This window comes from Tasmannia lanceolata, unplaced genomic scaffold (genome assembly GCF_043159265.1).
Source record: "Tasmannia lanceolata isolate RefF3 unplaced genomic scaffold, GAP_Taslan_0.1 ptg000002l, whole genome shotgun sequence".
Lineage (NCBI taxonomy): Eukaryota > Viridiplantae > Streptophyta > Magnoliopsida > Canellales > Winteraceae > Tasmannia > Tasmannia lanceolata.
This window is the reverse complement of record NW_027518679.1, coordinates 55,318,454-55,339,504: the sequence shown is the minus strand read 5'-3', so window position 1 is coordinate 55,339,504 and position 21,051 is coordinate 55,318,454. Positions and strand designations below refer to the sequence as shown.

General features: G+C 38.1%; 1 protein-coding gene across 1 annotated transcript; it reads right to left on the bottom strand.

The window, feature by feature from the left end:
• Window positions 1-1,698: 1,698 nt before the first annotated feature.
• On the bottom strand, window positions 1,699-11,801 carry LOC143879560 (mechanosensitive ion channel protein 10-like). Its single transcript, XM_077382007.1, has 5 exons — window positions 10,515-11,801; window positions 8,083-8,206; window positions 6,945-7,238; window positions 6,626-6,828; window positions 1,699-2,248 (listed from the first exon to the last, which is right to left on the bottom strand). Exons 1-5 carry the CDS (start codon window positions 11,732-11,734, stop codon window positions 1,987-1,989), a joined length of 2,103 nt encoding a protein of 700 aa, XP_077238122.1. The 5' UTR covers window positions 11,735-11,801; the 3' UTR covers window positions 1,699-1,986.
• Window positions 11,802-21,051: the final 9,250 nt, after the last annotated feature.

Genomic DNA, 21,051 nt, shown 5'->3' with positions numbered 1-21,051 from the left:
TTAGGGATTTTGGTTCAATTTTGGGGAAATAGGGTCCGATCAAAATGGGGTGTCTACAGCAACCAGAAAATCCACTATAGAAACAGGAGATTACAAGAGAAGATCAGTGTCTCTCACCAAACCCACCAAGGAACCCTAGTGCACTCTTTTTCCCCTTTTACTCTCAACCCTCTTCTCGAAAGAACGAGCTCACGAAAATAATCCCTAAATCCCTTTAAATAAAGCGGGCCAGAACTTACTCGAGTAGGGCTGAAATAACTTAAAACGGGCCGGGCGAAACAACAGGCTGCTTCCGGGTCATACACAATATTTCAGACCCCAACCGGGTTGAATTCAAGATGCCCAACTTAACACATTTCAGTTGAAAAATATCAAATTGCTGACCAGCCATGTTTCAAGGTGTCAGACAACTAGTTTTGCGACGGTGGGTGGCTGTCTACAATTAGGGATGATAAGTAGATCCCTAGTAGGTTAAAAGCATCAATTTCCTTCCATACAAGGACTAATAACATGCATGTACTCTTTCAATTTTTCATCCATGTATAAAATTGATTTTCATGAATAGAAAAATGGCCAACTGCCTTAAAGACAATCCCAAGAACATATGAAGTTAATAATGTGTCAATGAATTGATAAGCTTAAAGACAAGTTGAGGTCCAATCAGTTTATCTCAAGTAACAATTTCATGTTACAATTGGAGCTCTAATAATTAATATTGTTGGTGGTCGCATTTTATATTAGGTATTAGAAAATATTAATTATTAGATAGGTAATGTTCATTACTCATGCCCTTTATCTTTCGTCATGTGGTGCTTCCTCGGTCCAACTCTATCCTTGCCTAGAGCTCGTATTTCTAGCTGACAAGAAGAAAACTCAACAGCCTCCCACTGTTATTGCCAGGCATGAAGACTCATGCATGCATATTCGGTTGGTGCCACTTTAAGGACGTTTCATATTTACCGACATATAATATGTACTTTTGAAAAACATTAATGTTTACCTACATGTACTTTGAACAACATTTCCTAAGAAAATACTCTCTCATTTCACTTAAGAAAAAAGTACTCTCTTTATCATTGAATTTTTATATTAACTATTAGAAATAAGAGAATATAAACTAACACCATAAGAACAATGTTATTTCTTGGTATTAGCAATAAGATATAAGAGACTCTACATTTTTGGGGCATTAATTACTAGCTAGTAAACAAGATATAAGAGATTAAGTTCATCTTCCTATAGCCATTCTATCCAAATATGCAGCTCCAATAGCTAGTAAATTCATTATAATCCATTGATTCGTTAAATGCACACGTATACCCATAAAAAAAAAGTTAAATGCACACGTATTTGTCGCCATAGATCGATATGATATGCGAGTGGTGCCTGTTTGTTTCACAACCATTAGGAAAACGGTTGGGGCTCTAAAAATTAATGCTTTATAAAATTATAAGAAGAATGATAGATGCAAGGGCCCTCTTTACGCAAGGGCTAAAGAAGGGTCCTTGAATAGATCCACGTCTAAAAATTAATGTTTGTTTCCACCCACTGTTTGATATGTCTCGAAAGCTTCTCGTCGTTTTATTTTTAATTTTTTAATTGGTATTGTCAGAGATTTTGGGGAACTGCAAATAACCTTTTGACAGCCCTTTTAACACTAAAGACAAGAAGCTTTCGCCACAGATCAATAGAGCGGAGTGCTAAAATGATATCCCTTTCAAATATTATTTAAAATGATAAAACTACCTTTTAACTATGTAAAATACCAACTCTCTCTCCCTCTCTCCCTCTCTGAACTTGAGAGCACCAACATCATGAAATTACAAGCCCTTCGTCCAATTCAAAAAATAAAATGTTAATTACAACAGGTGATGATTTAACCCAACTCAGCATTACAACAACGGGATTAGAGTCGATAACCCCCTCCAATGGCATTTGCACGGCATGCATGGATTACTCTTGTGATCCAACACAACATCCATGTCATCAAGGCATCGGGACGCTGGTATTAATTGATCCTGCTAACATGGCCTCTTGAGGGAGAAGGTGGTAGCTTATGCTAAGATTTTCAAATATCTTCTTCAACTCAAAGACAAGATCCGATCTACGGTTGTTCCTCTCCGGGAAGTTTTGATAGTTGATGGTGTGTAGTACGGTGAGAGACATTTTCATATTGTTCACGTTCTCGATCTCTTTCACCACCACAGAGTGCTTTGATTGCCAGTGCTTAGGCTTGCTCTCTATGTATCTGCATTCACAACAAACATTTCGGTTTTAAGGATACAGTACTGAAAATTAAATAACTTGAATAGGGACCCCGGGTTCCTAGATAAATTCCGCGTTAAAAATAATAATTTGAATATGGAATAAATGGTCAATTTTTTTCTTCTGAAAATGACCAAAAAAATCCCTCTTTTGCACGAATATTAAGAAAGCAGTGGTGATTTGAAAAGGACCAAAGAAGAGTGTTTTTCACTGTTCATGAATTTTGGAGGACAAAAATGCTCTTCACCTTTTTTCAATCATATCTATTATTTTATTATTACTTTTTGAAACTTACCACTTTCTTCCTTTACCTTTCTCTTCCTTTTCAATCACATCTACAAATTACATTCATTATTTTATTATTACTTTTTGCAAAACAAATTTCAACCGCTACTAAGGGTTTTTTTTGGGTTTTGCAAAACCAATTTCAACCATTATGTAGGGGTTTTGTTACGGTTTTGCAAATATGAACCACTATTTAGGATTTTGTTAGGGTTTTGCAAAACCAATTTCAACCACTATTTAGGGTTCTGTTAGGGTTTTTCTGTGTTTGAGAACCCTAGTGGTTTAGAGTGTTCAAATAGAGGTTGAAAGTTCCTAAATAGTAGTTTATAGTGTTGAAATAGTGGTTTCCAGTGAGGAGTTAGCGGTTGAAATCTTGAATTATTGGTTAAAATTGCTTCAAAGTGTGTGTCCATAGTGGTCGGAATAGGTGTAATAGTGATAAATTACTGGTTGAAAAATGTAATTAGTGGTTCAAAGATCTATAGTGTCCAAGTAGTGGTTGAAAATGAGAAAGCAGGTGTAATATTGTGGTTAACAGTTACAAGTTAGTGGTTACAAGTGTCTATTTAGTGGTTGAAACTTTGTATTTAGTGGTTGAAAGTGTATGATTAGTGGTTGAAAGTTTTCAGATAGTTTCTGAACTCTGTAATTATTGTTTGGAATTTGGTTGAATTCTAGTGGTTGAAAGTGTCTTTTTAGTTATTCAAATTGTCTATAGTGTGTAAAATAGTGGTCAAAAATGTGAAATCAAGTGGTTGAAATATGTTTTAGTCCTTCAAAGTGTCCAAATAGTGGTTGAACTCTGTAATTATTGTTTGAAATGTGGTTGAAATCTATAATTACTTGTTAAAAGTGTCGTTTTAGTGCTTCTACAGTGTGTAAATAGTGGATGATAATTCACAACCAAGTGTAATAGTGGTTGAAATCTTCTATTTAGTGGCTGAAAGTGTCCAACTAGTGGTTGAACTCTGTAATTATTGTTTGTTATTGGTTAAGAATTACTATAGTAGTTCAAATAGGTGTAATAGTGGTTTATAGAGATAAATTAGTAGTTGAAATATGTAATTAGTGGTTGAAAGTGTCAATGTAGTGGTCTGAAGTCAAAATACTTGTGCAAACTGTATATAATGAGAAATTAGTGGTTGGAATCTGTAATTAGTAGTTGAAAGTGGTGTAGTAGTGGTTTATTAGTTGAAATATGTAATTAGTGGTTGCAAGTGTCTATATTTTATTGTCTTTAGTATGCATCTATGCCGGTATAACATCTGTTCACATACTATAATGGTTTTGTTTCTGCAGAGAAGGGCAGAGTAAGTAAGGCTATGCTGACACTATGGTGAGTAACTATGACATCGGCCAGTACATTTATTCATTCATTAGCGATTTTTTGTAAGTGTTTACGCTTTTACGATAATGCATTTCTGTGCAGGCTATTTATCTTTCATCTAGATGTTGTCCTTCCTGTTTTCACAACTGCATACAGTCCTTAAAACTTTGGGAAGAGCATGAAGATTTAATAAGAAGTAGCCCATTTGGACATTTGGTCAAACTATAAGGAGTTGAACTACACAAAAAACTTATGACTGTCTTAGTGCTGTGTTGGCAAAAACAACTTAGGATGTTTAGAATAGGTAGTGTGATACTAGTGGTTCGAAGTTAGGGATGTAGCACAAATTTTAGCGTAAAGTATGGTAGGTGAAAGATGTAAATATAAGTGCATTTTAAGTGGATGGACCTGCTCAACGGCTCATTTAAAAAAAAACTGGAGATGTAAACTGATTTCAATTGGTCCCTACAACTTTGAAATATCTTCAGTTCTAACTTTATTTAGTCTTCATTTCTTGTAGTTTTGATTGTAGGTTATTTGTTATTAAGGAAATGGAATGCCTGAGCAGATATGAAAGTTTTGACTTCGTGCACGCTGATATTACTGCTATGAGAAGAACTCTACTCGATAAATTCTTAGAGGGTGTGTATGGGAGTCAATATATACGATTTTGCCAACATTGTACATGGAAGGAAATTTTGAATGTCGTTGATTTTTTCTGTAATTGAATGCACACGGAAGGAACAGATGAATGACCACTTTAATTTCTGTAATTGTTCTCTGTAATTGAATATACATGGAAGGAACAGATGAATGACCACTTTAATGTCTTTAATTGTTTTATGTAATTGAATATACGTAGAAGTAAAAGTTCATTGTTTTCTTACATGTTCAAGATTTGGGTGTGTCAATATATATCTTTGCATGATTTGGGCGGCTCAAAAGGCTTCTGCTTATTATGATATGCAACATAAGGTTTGGAGTCAACTTTAGAGTCGATTTTAAGCAAAACAATAGTTGCAGAGTCGACTTAGGTTCATTTTCTTTTGAAGTTGACTCTTGAGGCGCCTTGCAACGTTTCTGTTCAATTTTTAAAGAAAACAGAAGTTTTAAAGTCAAAGCTTGAGTCAACTCTCGGTTGTTGTTTTTTTAACAACTACTTACACCCATAAACTATTATTGCTAGAGTTGGAACCACTATTTATACCCTCTAAACTACTATTTACACTTAGGAAACACTATGTAAACACATGAACCACTATTCCAACACTATGAACCACTATTCTAACACTCCTGAACCACTATTCAAGTAGGTGATATTCAATCCAATGAACCAATTTAAACTAGATGGAATCAAATCCAATGAATCACTTTTTACAACCCTGAACTACTATTTATATTGTTTTAACCACTGCGTACACCCATAAACCACTGATAGTAGAGTTTGTACCACTATTTATACCCTCTGAACCACTATTTACACTTAGGAAACATTATATAAACACATGAATCACCATTCGAACACTATGAACCACTATTTCAACACTCCTGAACCACTGTTCAAGTAAATGGAATCTAATCCAATGAACCAATTTAAACTAGATGGAATCGGATCTAATGAATCACTTTTTACAACCCTAAACTACTATTTATGTTATTTTAACCACTACATACACCCATGAACCACGGATGGTATAGTTGGAACCACTATTTATACCCTCTGAACCACTATGTACATAGTTTTAACCACTATTTACACTTAGAAAACACTATGTAAATGGATATTATTTAAAATTGACTACTAATCTTGTGAGGAAAAATTTAATCTTGTTCCACCCGAAAAATAAAATCAGAAAAAGAAATAAGTAAAGAAATAAAAGCCGCATTGATGGAGCACAGGTGGTGGCATACATATGTGCCTAGCTTGATGGGCGGCCTCGATTTTGGTGTTATAATGGTGGTAAAAGTATTAGGAAGCTTTGGAACTTAAGTTTTGCATGTAGTTATGGCATTTTTGAAAGTTATTATCTTGGAATATAAGATTTTAGAGTTACAAGATGTTTTGAAAGTTGTTATTGTTGTAGTTTCCAAGCTGGGTCAAATTCTTAGGTTAACAATGTGTGGTTGGAAGTTGTAAGGGTGTAAACGGTTTATGTAGTGCAAAAATTTGTTAAAAAGAGGTGATGAATGTATGTTGGAACAGTTGAAGAAAATATTGGGATGAAAAAAAGAAATTCTTTTGTGGCGGAGCATTGCTCCTATTTGGTCATTCTTCCTCAAGTTCTTTGATTTTTTTACCTCTTGTTCTTTTTCCCTCCATCACACACATGCCTCATTTAATATCCCAGTTGAATCAAATGATATAGTGGATTAAACTTTGCTCAACCCAAGCAAAAAAGTTTTGGGCTCACGAAAGATTGGGAACATCGTTTGATGATCCAAATTATTCATCTGATGGGACCCACAATGGATGGATCATCTCCCCAAAACCTCTACTTTTGAACAACCCCATCCAACCAATAAGGGGCTGGCATTATCACTGATAAATTTATAAATTTAGACACTTCAATCAATGTCACTTTGTTTGTCCTACTTGTAGACAGTAAAAGCATATCAAATAGGACAAATAGACATAGGTGGAAGTGTACAAATTTATGGGTGTCATTGTGTCAATATCAACCCCATTTTCTCTCAAGTCAATTAATCTTGGAAACTTGTAAGGAAAGGATGTGTGAGAGCATTGCTTACGATTGTATAGATTTCTTTAGGTCAGTGATAGTCTCGACTGAAGTCCAAACGTCTATCGAGAAGTCAATACTGTCTCCCATTTCTGGACTTCTATAGAAATTACTGATGGGCTTTGTGATCAGATTCGAGTTGGGGTAGTAAATCTTCTCATTGTCATATCTAAGAAATACCGTTGTCAAAATATTCAACTCCTCCACAATCATCTACACAAAATCAGCAATCTCAATTCAAATCAAAGGAGTAGGAAACAAAATGGAAAACATTTTCTTTTTTCATTCCAATGAGATAATAGAGAAGCTTGACTCATAGGAAAACTTACATGGACACCATCAATGACGCAACGATCACCAACATCGAAAGGGTGCATGACAAAGACAAAGATGACGGATTCGAAGACGGTCTTGCAAGTGTTTTGGAACATGAATCCAAGGAGCAGTGATTGGGAAGTGATAACAACTAGGACTTTGCTTGTGGCTAATCCCATTACCATAAGTGATACAAATATTATAATGACAAATACGATTGTGCCCACCAGTTTATGAAGCTGTTGCACTGCCGTCTTTGTGTCATTCAAGGCATGAGCAAGAGCTTTTCGCTCAATATAAGCTCTCACCTGCAAGAAGTAAAGCCCCACGATAAGTATTTTCATTATTTTTTTCAAAGTACTAGGATGCTACTAGTGTTAAAAAACTCGGACTCGGATGAGAACTCGTTCAACAAAAATAAAGCCGACATAAGCAAGTCAATAATTGATGAGGGTGCCTCTCTTTGTAAGGGAGATTTCTTAATTTGTATATTTTCTATATATTTTTTAGAAAATTAATTACCTATCTAGTCTCAAAAATAGAATCAAAGCCGATGTCTATCCAAACCACTGACAAGATGAGATGCAAGAAACACAAACACATAGCAAAAAAACATGGTTCAGTAGTGTGCTTATGCCCGTGGAATAAGAGTGTTTTATTATCTCTATCAGTGTTTGTGCCTCACACATTAATCCGACCAGGTGATAGATCACTGCCAGAATACAAGACATCAACCCAAGGGACTCAAATATTTGTCCAGTTAACTTCAAAAAGAGGTGATTGACTCAACTGGCAATCCCCTGCAGTTTTCAGCTTCTTTCTAAAGTGCTTCAGTTCAACGTGATCTATCACAGCCGGGTTTTGAATCAGACTCCGGCCGAGATATGGAACCCTTATACCAGTACATTCGTCACGGCTTTCGGAGAGTTTCACTCCGAAGTTGCTTCATGGTATTAGGATTAAGAACCTATCCTTCGTCCGGAACCAAACTAGCTAGCGACTACAGCTTGCATAGGATTTTGAATGCGATAATACCCCCCTACAACCAAATGGCCTTGAGTTCTGAGTTGACTCATTTAGTTATTATGGCCGGCACTCTGTTACTGCCCTTGTTCCTTGAAGTATATATAAGAGTTTTATGTAATAGCTTACCACCCAGTTCCTCAAAGAGGACTTTCTGATTTTGGCAGTCTCAACAGCTCCTTCAAAGAGAGGGAATATTGTGTTAACCTCGTCCTTATTTAAGAACCTCAACAGGTCGTCATCTTCAATGTACCTACATGATAAATATCACACATTATAAGTGGCTGCAACTCGGGTCGGGCGGGTCGGGTTTTGGAGAACCCAACCCTACCCGAGAAATATCTCGGGTCGGGTCGGGTCGGGTTTTTTTTTTTTTGGAAAACCCACGATTCCTAAACCCGGCCCTACCCATGATAAATCTCGGGTCGGGTCGGGTTTTTTCACGTTGACGCAATTTTTTAAGGAAAATTCTTGTTTGGCAAGGCAACTCAACTCAACTCAGCAGAAATTACACTCACATTACACTTGAATCAAACAATGATGTAATTACACTCACATTACACTTGAATCAAACAATGTTGTAATCAAACAATGTTGTAATTACAATCAGACAATCCTGAATCAAACACTTGAATCAGCTCAACTCATAGAAGCAGAAATTACACTCACATACAATAACAGGGGGTGCGTGGGTTTTCACTTTTAACTTTTAACTAACAATAGAAAAAAATGTATATACTATAACTTATGTAACTCGGGTCAGGTCGGGTCGGGCCCCTTCAAACCCGGCTCGACCCGAGATTCATGCGGGCTTTTGAATGCTCAACCCGGCTCGACCCGAATCCCATGAAACCTGAACCCAACCCAGGCTATTTTCGGGTCGGGTCGATGCGGGTCGGGTAAAACCCGGCTCGAGTTGCAGCCCTAATTATAACTACTTCAAAACTAGAAAATCAACAATTATATATAGTGGGCCCCACTATACTTTTTGAAAATACTGGACTTCTCACGCACACAGCATATTAGATCTCATAAAAGACAAAGCGAGTTCTGCCCATTAGCATGACAAGTGCCAATATCAATAGCTTTTCTAGATTTAGATTTTTAATACCAGAAACAGAATGCTTAGGTTGACGCACACGGCAATAAAAAACAGACAATTCTGCGGATATTTTAACTAGTCAGAAAATCTAGCATGAGTAATTGGGTCAGAAATTTATGGCATTACCTTATTTGCGAAATTCACTCAAATGTGATGACCCTATTTGCAAATTGTCTAGAAAGACTCTTCTTGCAATAAAAGGAAGTAGAAGACTTCTTTTGCAAAAAAACCCTTAAAAATACTGTCGGCAACACCACTAGTAGGGGTGCAACCCGGGTTGGGTTAGGGTTGATGGTTGGGTTGGGTTGAGGCCAACCCTAACCCAACCCAAGATAGCATTCCCTCAACCCTAACCCGAGCCTCGGGTTGAGGATGGTCAACCCTAACCAACCCGCCTCCAAATCGGGTCGGGTTGCGTTCAGGTTGGGATCGGGTCATCTACGACCAAACAGAAAAACACAAGAAAGAAAATCATAATCCTGAGAAAATCATGATAAAATTAGAAGACCGAGGTCGGGTTCGGGTCGGGTCGGGTTGCCAAGGTCTCAACCCTATCCCAACCCGAATTTAAATCGGGTTGGCTTTTCCCAACCCAATCCAAGAAAATGCCAAGCCAACTTGAGCCAAAATCAGGTTGAACCCGTCGGGTTTCGGTTGAGCCCGACCCAAGTTACACCCCTAAACACCAAATTGGAGGCCCAGCGCAAAAGTATTTGTCGGGCCACTTGTTCAATGATTCCAACTATTTCCAACTATGGATGGGACTTGGAGCAAAATATATTAGACGATTCTAACCCTCGCCACTAAATAGGTGGTGAGAAAATAAAAAAGATGACGGGAAAGATAATTTCTAGAGAAACTTATTCTACAAGAATAAATAATCCCAGGAACAGCTTATCCAAGAATATTTTATCCCAGTGGTGAACAGCCAAATTAGAAACTGGTTTTGAAGTTAAGTATAATTACTTGTAAATATATAATGGTTATAATAGCCTTGTAAATTATATAATTAGTGACTATCAAAAGGCCTTAAACCTTTAATGTTTAATTTTCAAAAAGGATTAAATTAAAATAATCTTACTTGCAAATAAAGACCAGTTTTGGTGCCATCCAAAGAATTGAGAGTTTATATGATGTGTGGCCATATAACCCCGTATTTTAAAAAAAAGTACGGTACGGCCCCCATCATAAGATGATCAAGCTTGTTCATTTGTGGGGCCACAACGTAAATAGCCCTGAAAATCATTTTCATAGAACGATCCTTCCCCTCCGATCTATAGAAGGACTGCACATTATGAAAAATTCTATATATCGATTGGAGGGTTACAATCATCCTATGGAAGTGATTTTTAGGCACAACCTATTTACAATTTGGCCGAACAAATGGACGGTTTGGATCACGGGCCTTACTTTTTACCGAAACGTAATAAACCAAATTGAGAAAACCAAGAAAACTCACTTCACACCGGGTTTGGCAACGTTCTTGAAGATGCGCTGAGCCGCAAGCCTAGCTTCGAACTCGTTCGTGATCTCCGACTCAGTCTCCTTGAATCGCTCCATGGTATTGTCCACCGTGTGCGTAATTGTGGAAAGCCCTGATTTCATAACATGACTCACCAGCTTCTTCACACCCAAGGCCGACGCGCTAGCCTGACTCAGTCTCTTCAACCTTGCCACGTCAATCCGCCTCGACCCGGCCCCACTAGTACTCCCTTCCTTCATCGATAGCCTCCAATCCAACGGTGGCCTCGCAGCCATCGACGCGGACTGCTTCCACTCACTCGGAGACCGGGTCAACTCGCCCAGAGCTGGACCCGACAGCGCCTCGAGAATGTAATGATGAAAAACACTCTCCTTCATCCGATCAAAGAAGGTTGCCACATGGAAGGACGATGCGAGAATCTTGACCATTAAAATCTTAACGAGCCAAATAATGGCCCCGATCAAGATCGCGAGGAGCGCGCGCGAGAACATAGAAAGTAGCCGTTTGTGCTTTAAAGTCGACCGTTCGATATCAGATTTGAACATTAGGGTCCAAACCATTAAAACCAATCCTAACCACACGCATTTTTGTACGCTCCGACGGAGACCGTACACGAAATAAACGACCTTCTCACGGAGTGTAAAATTCCGTTCGATTAGAAAAACCAAAAACCAGACGGCCGACCCCGATACGAGTCGCCCACAAAAAATTACTAGAATCATTAGACACCATTTCCAAAGTTCCAGCCCCCATAACATTCTTTCCTTTACAGAGGCCACGGCTAGGCTCGAGACTAAGCAGGCCATGATAGATAAAAATGCTATCCATTCAAAAATGCCTCTCCATCCAATTTTCTTTTTATTCCTCTGGTTTTCGAATTGCTTAGCTTCTTCTTCTTCTTCTTCTTTTTCTTTTCCTTCTTTGAAGAGCTCTTCTTCGGCTTCTTCGTCGGAGAATTGGGTTTTGTTGTCTTTTGGGCAATCTGAGGGGTGGTCTAAAGTGGGTTTTAGGGCGAGGGGAAAATTGAGTTCGAGGAATCGAGATTTGGGTTTGAAGGTGGATTGACGGAGGGGGCGGTGTCTTGGTAAGTTGAAGGGTTTTACTTTGTCGATGTGATCGGGGGGATTCTCAGGGGTTTTGGGTAAGTGGAGGATGAATTGATCTGAGGTTCTTTTTTCTTTATCTGGGTTTTCCATTTCTGGGGTTTGAGAGTTCTACTGGTTTTGAAATTTTGTTGGGAGTGAGGATAGTGGGGGTTGCTGCTTATACATATGGTGTTGACTAGGGGTGCAAGTTTGGCCCTGTCAGCCCTGACCCACCCTTGTCAGCTCTGACCCGCCCTGAGTCCGAACAGGGTCAGGGTTCATTTTTTTTAGACCCCGACTCTGGTCGGGTCGGGTTCTAGGTTAATGCCTCGGGTACCCTGACCCGGCCCGACCCTAAGATTTCTATTATAGAATTGAACCATCTGTGCGTGTTTCTTTTGCTAAAGTTTTCTATTATCTTCGATTGATATTTCTTTAGATTATTATTATTAATTGTCTCTGTTGCCCGTCATGTTGTTGAATTCATATTGTCTTATTTTGTTCCCTTTCTCTGTTTATTGATCATTTTGTTCTATATGATAAGTGGTTGCTTTATTTTTGGCACTCTTAACAGGTATTTGCACTAGAGTCAATTATGGGCCGGCCCGGCCCTGCCCAATCAGGGCCAATCAGGGTGGGCCAGGGCCAGCACTGAGCCCTGTAGGCCGGGCAATGGGTTGAGGCTTTTCGGCCCTGACTCAGGGTCAGGGTGGGTCAGGGCCAAGATAATGGGATCCAGGGTTGGGCCAGGGTTTTGAAAAACCCGACCCAACCTGACCCTGTTGCAGCCCTAGTGTTGATAGTGGAGGCAACTGTTGTAGTATTCATGGGTTGCAATAATATCCGGAAAGATTCCATTTTCCACTTTATGCTGCTTGGATGTAATAATTGTGTAAATCCCTAAAATCTAGTAGACAAGACGGGTGTAATAATTGTATAAAATACCACTTGATATATATAATAAGCTGGGAGGAAAAGCCCAGGCTTTTTTGAATTTTTTTAAAATTCGGTGGGATTTATATCTCACTTTTTTTGACTTTTTCTAACAAAGACACCTATTCAACTCATATATTTTCAATCCTACCCCCTCCTTTATGCTTTTTAACAAAGGCACCCATTCAACCCACTTATTTTCAATCCTACCCTTCCCTTATTTTTTTCTACATTTTTTTAAAATAACGTTTTTTTTTTATTTCATATACTTTTTTTTTGCCGTGTCGTGCATTTTTTTTATTTTTTTAAACAAAAATTCATTAGAAAAATTGGGTATCATATACTTTTTTTCGCCGCATCGTGCATTTTTTTTTACACAAAAATTAATTAAAAAATATTTTCTTTTGCATTTGGGCAACAAAACACTAAATTGGAAAAAATCAGATAACTTACCATCATGTTAAAGTATAAAAGATAAAAAAACGCCTTTCTCCAACAGCTTAGGCTTTTGGAGAAGTTGGTTTGTTCACATGGTATCAATATTTACCATGTGATAAAGAACTGGACAATATTTACACATCAGGATCGGCGCGTGACAAATTGCACGTCTAGTGACATGATATCACATATCTTTACATATTAAATATCCCCAAAAAGGAAAAAATTTCATCGGTAATACTCCCCTCCTATCTCTCTCCATCTCTCCCTCTCCCGGCTAGCTTTTCATCCAAACAGGAACTTTACTTGGACTTTACTCGGTTTTACCAAGGTTTTAAAATCCTGCCCCCTCCATGGACTTTACTTGCCCAAAAAATGCTTAAGCATCCAAACAAAGCCTAGTGGGTTCCATGTGAAAGCAACAATCCAGGAAAGTAGAGTGATGTGGTAGGTCTTACAAGGACTTGGGTACCCTCCCCTTAACGGTGAGCTTTTAAGGGTGAGTTCTACTCGGGTTCAAACATTTTATGCGGGATATGCTGAGGTTGAAGTGCTGGGGACAAAAACAGATCACCAACAATAGACCACCATCTGGCTCCTGAGCCCACAAGGGTCTTGAGGTCGCACGGCGTGACACGTCATCCCACCTAGCCCTTGAGCTCACCGAGGCGTTGAAGCCGCGTAGGTGAGACACGTCATCCTAGCTGCTCACTGAGCCCACAGATGCCTTGAGGCCACGAAGGCGATACGTGTCCTCCTACCTGGTCCTTAAGCCCACAGAGGCCCTGAGGTCACATGGGGAGACATGTCACCGCTAGCCATGACGATCCCCAAGCAGGCACAACAATCTTCTCCAACACGCCACTTTCAATCGGCCACGCACCTCCCAACAAGCCAATCAAAGGACACCAGCCAATCTCGGAAATAGGCACAACAATGCCAATCATGGCCGTCACTTGAAAGGTCACATCCATGGTCAGAGCCACTCTGAAAAAGGTTGAGGAGACTCGGCACCGCCCTAAAGCACCAATGTGATTCTTTGCCTGGCACACAGTAAACACACCACCCAAGGGAATATCATCTATAAAAGAGGATCCGCACATAGCAGTCAGAGGAGGGGGGAAGAGCTAAAAGAGCCAAGGTAAACCGAGGCAAAGTATGCCTGAGCTCTAATTTGAAGCTTAGTTCCATCTATGACGTCTAGAGCTGACTTGAGTGTCGAAGGGTCCCTAGGAGTTCCCAAACTCTTAGTGGCCTTAGCCCTTTGTTGGTCCACGCAGGTCCTTGCAGCACTTTTGAACCTCGAGGCGTCTCAAAAGATCTACCAGGGCACTCGATAAATTTTGGACTGTAACATGAGGTATGGGTAAATGATTCGGGTGTGACAATTCCATAATACGAGGCCAACACTTTGTACTTGTACAGAAAGAGTGGAAAATGACTCGAGAACACAGAGCTACCACTCCCTACATGTGGACTAGAAAGTCTGCACGGTCTAGCTAAGCTCACATGGATGGAATATAGGGAGTGGTGATCCCACTGAGTCCATCTCATCGGCCTCTTGCTGGCAAGCACTAGCTAGACTTCTTCTGCCTCACCCTCATGGCAACTTGACAAAATAACAGCAATGAAGTGATATGATGTGGTTTGATTCCTTTTTCCTCGATCTCCCTAAAAGCTCAAAAAGCTTTCTTCCCATGACCATATCAAAGCCGTCCAGAGAAATTTCGAATGGACTGAGTTCATTCATTTGCTCCAAAAGAATGGACTGAGTTCAACAGAAATTTCGAATACATATTAACAACTTCATTCTTGATTAGAACACTGCTTTACAACCTACATTGGAGAATGCAGCCATGAATCTCTTTCCCATGTCGCTTTGCAGTAGAGAACGCGCAAGCAAGTAATATCCTTAACATGGTAGCCATATCAGGTCATATAACACTGACGCGGTGCTTATTGAACAGTCCCACATGTATTTTTCCAAGATAAGATGCACACAGATCATATAACTCTCCCTCCCTCATAGATCATATAACTCTCCCTCCTCCACAGGAACCAATTCGATGTGAGAAGAGAATAAATGCAACACAATCAATATGTGCAAATAAATAAATAAGTACTGCAATTCAACTCAACTCAACTCAACTCAACTAAGCCTTTGTCCCAGACTAGTTGGGGTCGGCAGTACATGTAAATTATTGGAAGATCAAGTAGCGATCTGAAACATGCCTTTTCACATAGTTTCAATTGTGTATTAGAAGAAATGAAAACAGCTCAAGGAGATTGGCAGTTGAACTTCAGCCAGGTTGGCCAGCAAAAGCACCTTGCTTTGTGATAATATGTCCATCAAAGTTCAACTTATATGCATAGAAAACACAAGCAACAATAAATTCAAGGGAAAATTCTCAAAAAAATGTGATTTTTAACTGAAAATCTCGAAAAAGGGTTGAGTTGGCTAGATTCTCAAAAAGGGGTGAAATGCATCCCAAGGCATGTTTAAAGACAAGAATGCTCTTGAGTTGCTTTTCCCTCCACCTTTTTGAGAAACTGATCCCAATGCATTTCACAAACCCTATTCACCATTTTCAGATTCTTCTTCTCCATGCCAAGTGTTGAAAGTCTTGCCTTTTCTAAAACTCCATTGTACAGCCCCCATTTAGGATGAATTTAGCCCATATTTTTCAAAATAGACTATACAGCCCATACCACAGGATGATCCAAACCGCCCAATTGATGGGCCACAACGTAAATAGGTTTTGCCCCAAAAATCATTTCCATATGATGATTCTAACCATCCGATCTAAAGAGGGACTTAGATTATGGAAACTTCTATAGATTGGACGGTTGGGATCATCTATGGAAATAATTTTTGGGGCAGAACCTATTTATGTTGTGGCCATCAATTGGGCGGTTTGGATCATCCTATGGTGTGGGCTGTATAGTCCATTTTGAAAAATATGAGGTGAATTTTTCTCTGCCCTTCTACAAATTGTGTTCAATTACATAAATACTTTTGTCTTTTGACTTAGTGGTAGGGAAGAACTATATTGTTTCTTCATGAGAAAGAGTTTTTTATATGGTGTAAACCCATATACTCCAGCATTTTTCAAAAAAAGTATCGTACAGGTCACACCATAGGATGATCCAAACCATCTATTAGATGAGCCACAATGCAAATAGGTTGTGCCTAAAAAATCATTTCCACAGGGTGATCTAATGAAATACAATGCAAATAGTATTGTACGGGTCACACCTAAAGGTCGACCTTTTTACGTTCTTTGCAATCAGGTGTGAATTTGCCGTAATAGGTCGACCTGCAAGTTGACCTTTATAGCATATGTACAAACATATGGGAATTTGCCTTGATAGGTCGACCTACAGGTCGACCTTTTCACCATTTGACCAAACAGGTAGGAAGACCAATTACAGGTTGACCTTTCCACCATTCCGTCAGACAGGTGTAAAACATGTGAAAAGGTCGACCTTTCCACCATTCTGTCATACAGGTGTTTATAAATTCATTGCAACATTGACACCCAATGAAGTACTATTAGATTGTGTGAAGCAATATTTCTACTCTAGAACCACTATTTATACCTTGGAACCAATACATAATGATAAATAGTGCTTCCTAGGTATAATTAGTGGTTCCTAAGTGTAATTAGTGGTTCGTAGGTATAATGAGTACTTCTGAGTGTTTAAAATCCTATAAATACAGTCATTCTCACAAGTATTAGGCCATCTAAACTATGAACCACAATAACATCCCAATGTTTAGAAAACTATTTGACCCATTGTTCATAAATTCATTGCAACATTGACACCCAATGAAGCACTATTAGATTGTGTGAAGCAATATTTCTACTCTGGAACCACTATTTATAACTTGGAACCACTACATAATGGTAAATAGTGGTTCCTAGGTATAATTAGTGGTTCCTAAGTATAATTAGTGGTTCCTAGGTATAGTCAGTGATTTTGAGTGTTTAAAACCCTATAAATACAGTCATTCTCACAAGTATTAGGCCATCTAAACTATGAACCACCATAACATCCCAGTGTTTAGAAAACTATTTAACCCATTGTTCATAAATTCATTGCAACATTGACACCCAATTAAGCACTATTAGATTGTGTGAAGCAATATTTCTACTCTGGAACCACTATTTATAACTTGGAACCACTATTTATACCTTGGAACCACTACATAATGGTAAATAGTAGTTCTTAGGTATAATTAGTGGTTCCTAAGTATAATTAGTGGTTCCTAGGTATAATCAGTGATTTTTGAGTGTTTAAAACCCTATAAATACAGTCATTCTCACAAGTATTAGGCCATCTAAACTATGAACCACCATAACATCCGAGGGTTTAGAAAACTATTTGAGCCATTGTTCATAAATTCATTGCAACATTGACACCCAATGAAGTACTATTAGATTGTGTGAAGCAATATTTCTGCTCTGGAACCACTATTTATACCTTGGAACCACTACATAATGGTAAATAGGGGTTCCTAAGTATAATTAGTAGTTCCTAGGTATAATGAGTGCTTTTGAGTGTTTAAAACCCTATAAATACAGTCATTCTTACAATTATTAGGCCATCTAAACTATAAACCACCATAACATCCGAGTGACAATACACCATACATCCAAGTATTAGGCCATCTAAACAATACATCATAGCATTATAAATAGGATGATGACAATAACAAATGCCTAACAAAACCATAACAAATCCCAAACAAGTAAACAAGATGATGACAATACACCATAACATTGTAAGGAACATGTTAAACCTATGCAAATGTATCACAATGGACCTACTTGAGAAGCTTAGGTTTGATAGCCAAAGAAAAATAAAAGATCCAATAAATCTACATTTTAGGAGGGGGGAGTTCCACCCCTCTGCAATGGAATTTCGTTTGGGTTTTTTTACAAAGACAATGGAGTTTGATTTTGGCATGGGGAAGAAGAAGGTAAAAAGGTCAAAATGTTAGGTGAAATGCATTGGGATTTGTTGCTTACTTTCTTGGAGGGAAAACCAACACAAGGTCTTTTTTGTCCAAAAACACTCCTTGAGCTGCGTTTCACCCATTTTTGAGAAATTAGCCAACTTACCCCTTTTTTGAGAATTTTATATAGAAATCATATTTTTTTGAGAATTTTCCCTTTTTATATGAAAATCTAAAAAGAGGGTTGAGTTGGCTAATTTCTCAAAAAAGGTTGAAACACATCCCAAGGAGTTTTTAGGACAAATATGCCCTTGTGTTGGTTTTCCCTCCAAAAAAGTAAGCAACGATCCCAATGCATTTCACCTAACATTTTGACTTTTTACCTTCTTCCCCACTCCAAAATCAAACTCCATTGTCTGTTGTAAAAATCCCCTACGAAATTTCATTGCAGCTCTCCTAAAATCTAGATTTTATTGGATCTCTATATTTTTCTTTGGCTATCAAACCTAAGCTTCTTAGGTAGGTCCATTGTGATACATTTGCATAGGTTTAACATATTCCTTACAATGCTATGGTGTATTGTAATCATCACTCTATCTCTCTATTGCCCTCTATGTTTCTATTTAGAGTAAACCTGGATGAAACTCATGTCTATACAATTACAACCACTATTTAAATGTGTAGAAGCAATATGTTGTTCTCGTAACCACTGTTGATATCTGAGAACCAGTATTTAAACACTCAGAAGCACCAATTATACCTAGGAACCACTATTTACCAGTATGTAGTGGTTCCGAGGTATAAATAGTGGTTCCAGAGTAGAAATATTGCTGCACACAACGTAATAGTATTTCATTGGGTGTCAAAGCTACAATGAATTTATGAACAATAAGTTAAATAGTTATCTAAACAGTCAGATCTTATGGTGGTTCATAGTTTAGATGGCCTAATACTTGTTTCAAGAGTTTAAATTGTGAGATTGAAAAAGTTATGCACTCAAAACCAGTATAAAAAGTGAGAATCACCGTATTTATTGGGTTTTAAACTGCCAGAACCAGTAATTATATCTAGGAACCACTATTTACCACCATGTAGTGGTTCCGAGGTATAAATAGTGGTTCCAAGGTATAAATAGTGGTTCCAGAGTAGAAATATTGCTTCACACAATCTAATAGTACTTAATTGGGTCTCAAAGTTGCAATGAATTTATGAACAATGGGTTAAATAGTTGTCTAAACAGTCAGATCTTATGGTGGTTCATAGTTTAGATTGCCTAATACTTGTTCTGAGAGTTTAAATTGTGAGATTGAAAAATTTATGCAGTCAAAACCACTATAGAAAGTGAGAATGACAGTATTTATAGGATTTTAAACCCTCAGAACCACTAATGATACCTAGGAACCACTATTTACAACCATGTAGTGGTTCCGAGGTATAAATAGTGGTTCTAGAGTACAAATATTGCTTCACACAATCTAATAATACTTCAATGGGTGTCAGTGTCAAAGTTGCAATGAATTTATGAACAATGGGTTAAATAGTTGTCTAAACAGTCAGATCTTATGGTGATTCATAGTTTAGATGGCATAATACTTGTTCTGAGAGTTTAAATTGTGAGATTGAAAAAAGTTAAGCAGTCAAAACAACTATACGGAACTGAGAATGAGTGTATTTATAGGATTTTAAACACTCAGAACCACTAATTATACCTAGGAATTACTATTTACCACTATGTAGTGGTTCTGAGGTATAAATAGTGGTTCCAAGGTATAAATAGTGGTTCCAGAGTAGAAATATTGCTTCACACAATCTAATAGTACTTCATTGGGTGTCAAAGTTACAATGAATTTAAGAACAATGGGTCAAATAGTTGTCTGAACACTCAGATCTTATGGTGGTCCATAGTTTAGATGGCCTAATACTTGCTCTGAGAGTTTAAATTGTGAGATTGAAAAAAGTTATGCACTCAAAACCACTATAAAAAGTGAGAATGAGTGTATTTATAGGGTTTTAAACACTCATAACCACTAATTATACCTAGGAACCACTAATTACCAATATGTAGTGGTTCCAAGGTATAAATAGTGGTTCCAAGATATAAATAGTGTTTCTAGAGTAGAAAAAAGGTTGACCTGTATTCGTCCTTAGTACCTGTTTGAGCAGATGGAAAAAAGGTCGACCTGCAGGTCGGCCTGTATTCGTCTTTAGTACCTGTTTGAGCAGAGGGTGAAAAGGTCAACCTGATATTTTTTTTCTTTTTAGAAGTAGATGCAGACATGATTCAATGGGGGGGGGATATCCAATTGGGGGGCCATGGCCATTACACTATCCAAGCATGCATACACAAAAGAGGATTTTGCTAAGTACACCAACCAATGAACCTGTAGAAATTACATGAACCTATGAAAATTACATGCATGAACCATCCAGAATTACATTCATGAACCATGAACCAACAATATCAACCAACAAGAGCATGAGCCATCCAAATAAAATGAATTTTTACAACAGACAATGGAGATTCATTTTGGTGTGGGGAAGAAGAAGGAAAAAGGGTAAAAATGTTAGGTGAAATGCATTGGGATCCGTTGCTTACTTTCATGGAGGGAAAACCAACACAAGGGCATTTTGGTCTTAAAACACTCCTTGGGATGCCTTTCACCCCTTTTTGAGAATTTAGCCAACTCAACCCTTTGTTGACATTTTCAGATAAAAATCACATATTTTGAGAATTTTTCCTAAATTCAATAACAAATGACAATACCAGAAAAAAATATCGAAGTAGGAGAGCTGTACATCTACAGCACTATCAAATAACCATCAGAAGTTGAAAATTCTTCAGAAGTATTAACCACAAGATTTTTTTTACTTAGTTCCCCCTGTTGGCATCCCTACTTTTTTCGGAAGTATTACTAGCTCTGCATATCTCTCTCATCACTGAGAACTTGTGACAACTCACAAGTATCATGAGATCAATTTGAAAAGAAAGTTCCTCTAAACTGTTCACTAAATAATAGGACATTTATTTAAAGGTGTGGGTGACTGCAGAAAATAGGTTGACAAGTACCTTGACCCAGGAAAAAGAGGACGAAGAGTA

Excerpts from the sequence above, each read along its gene's own strand:
- LOC143879560 (XM_077382007.1), bottom strand. The coding sequence starts at position 11,734 with ATGGAAAACCCAGATAAAGAAAAAAGAACCTCAGATCAATTCATCCTC. Across the intron at positions 7,239-8,082 it reads CCTCTTTGAGGAACTGGGTG|GTGAGAGCTTATATTGAGCG; the intron begins GTAAGCTATTAC and ends TACTTCTTGCAG. Across the intron at positions 2,249-6,625 it reads CTAAAGAAATCTATACAATC|ATACATAGAGAGCAAGCCTA; the intron begins GTAAGCAATGCT and ends TTGTGAATGCAG.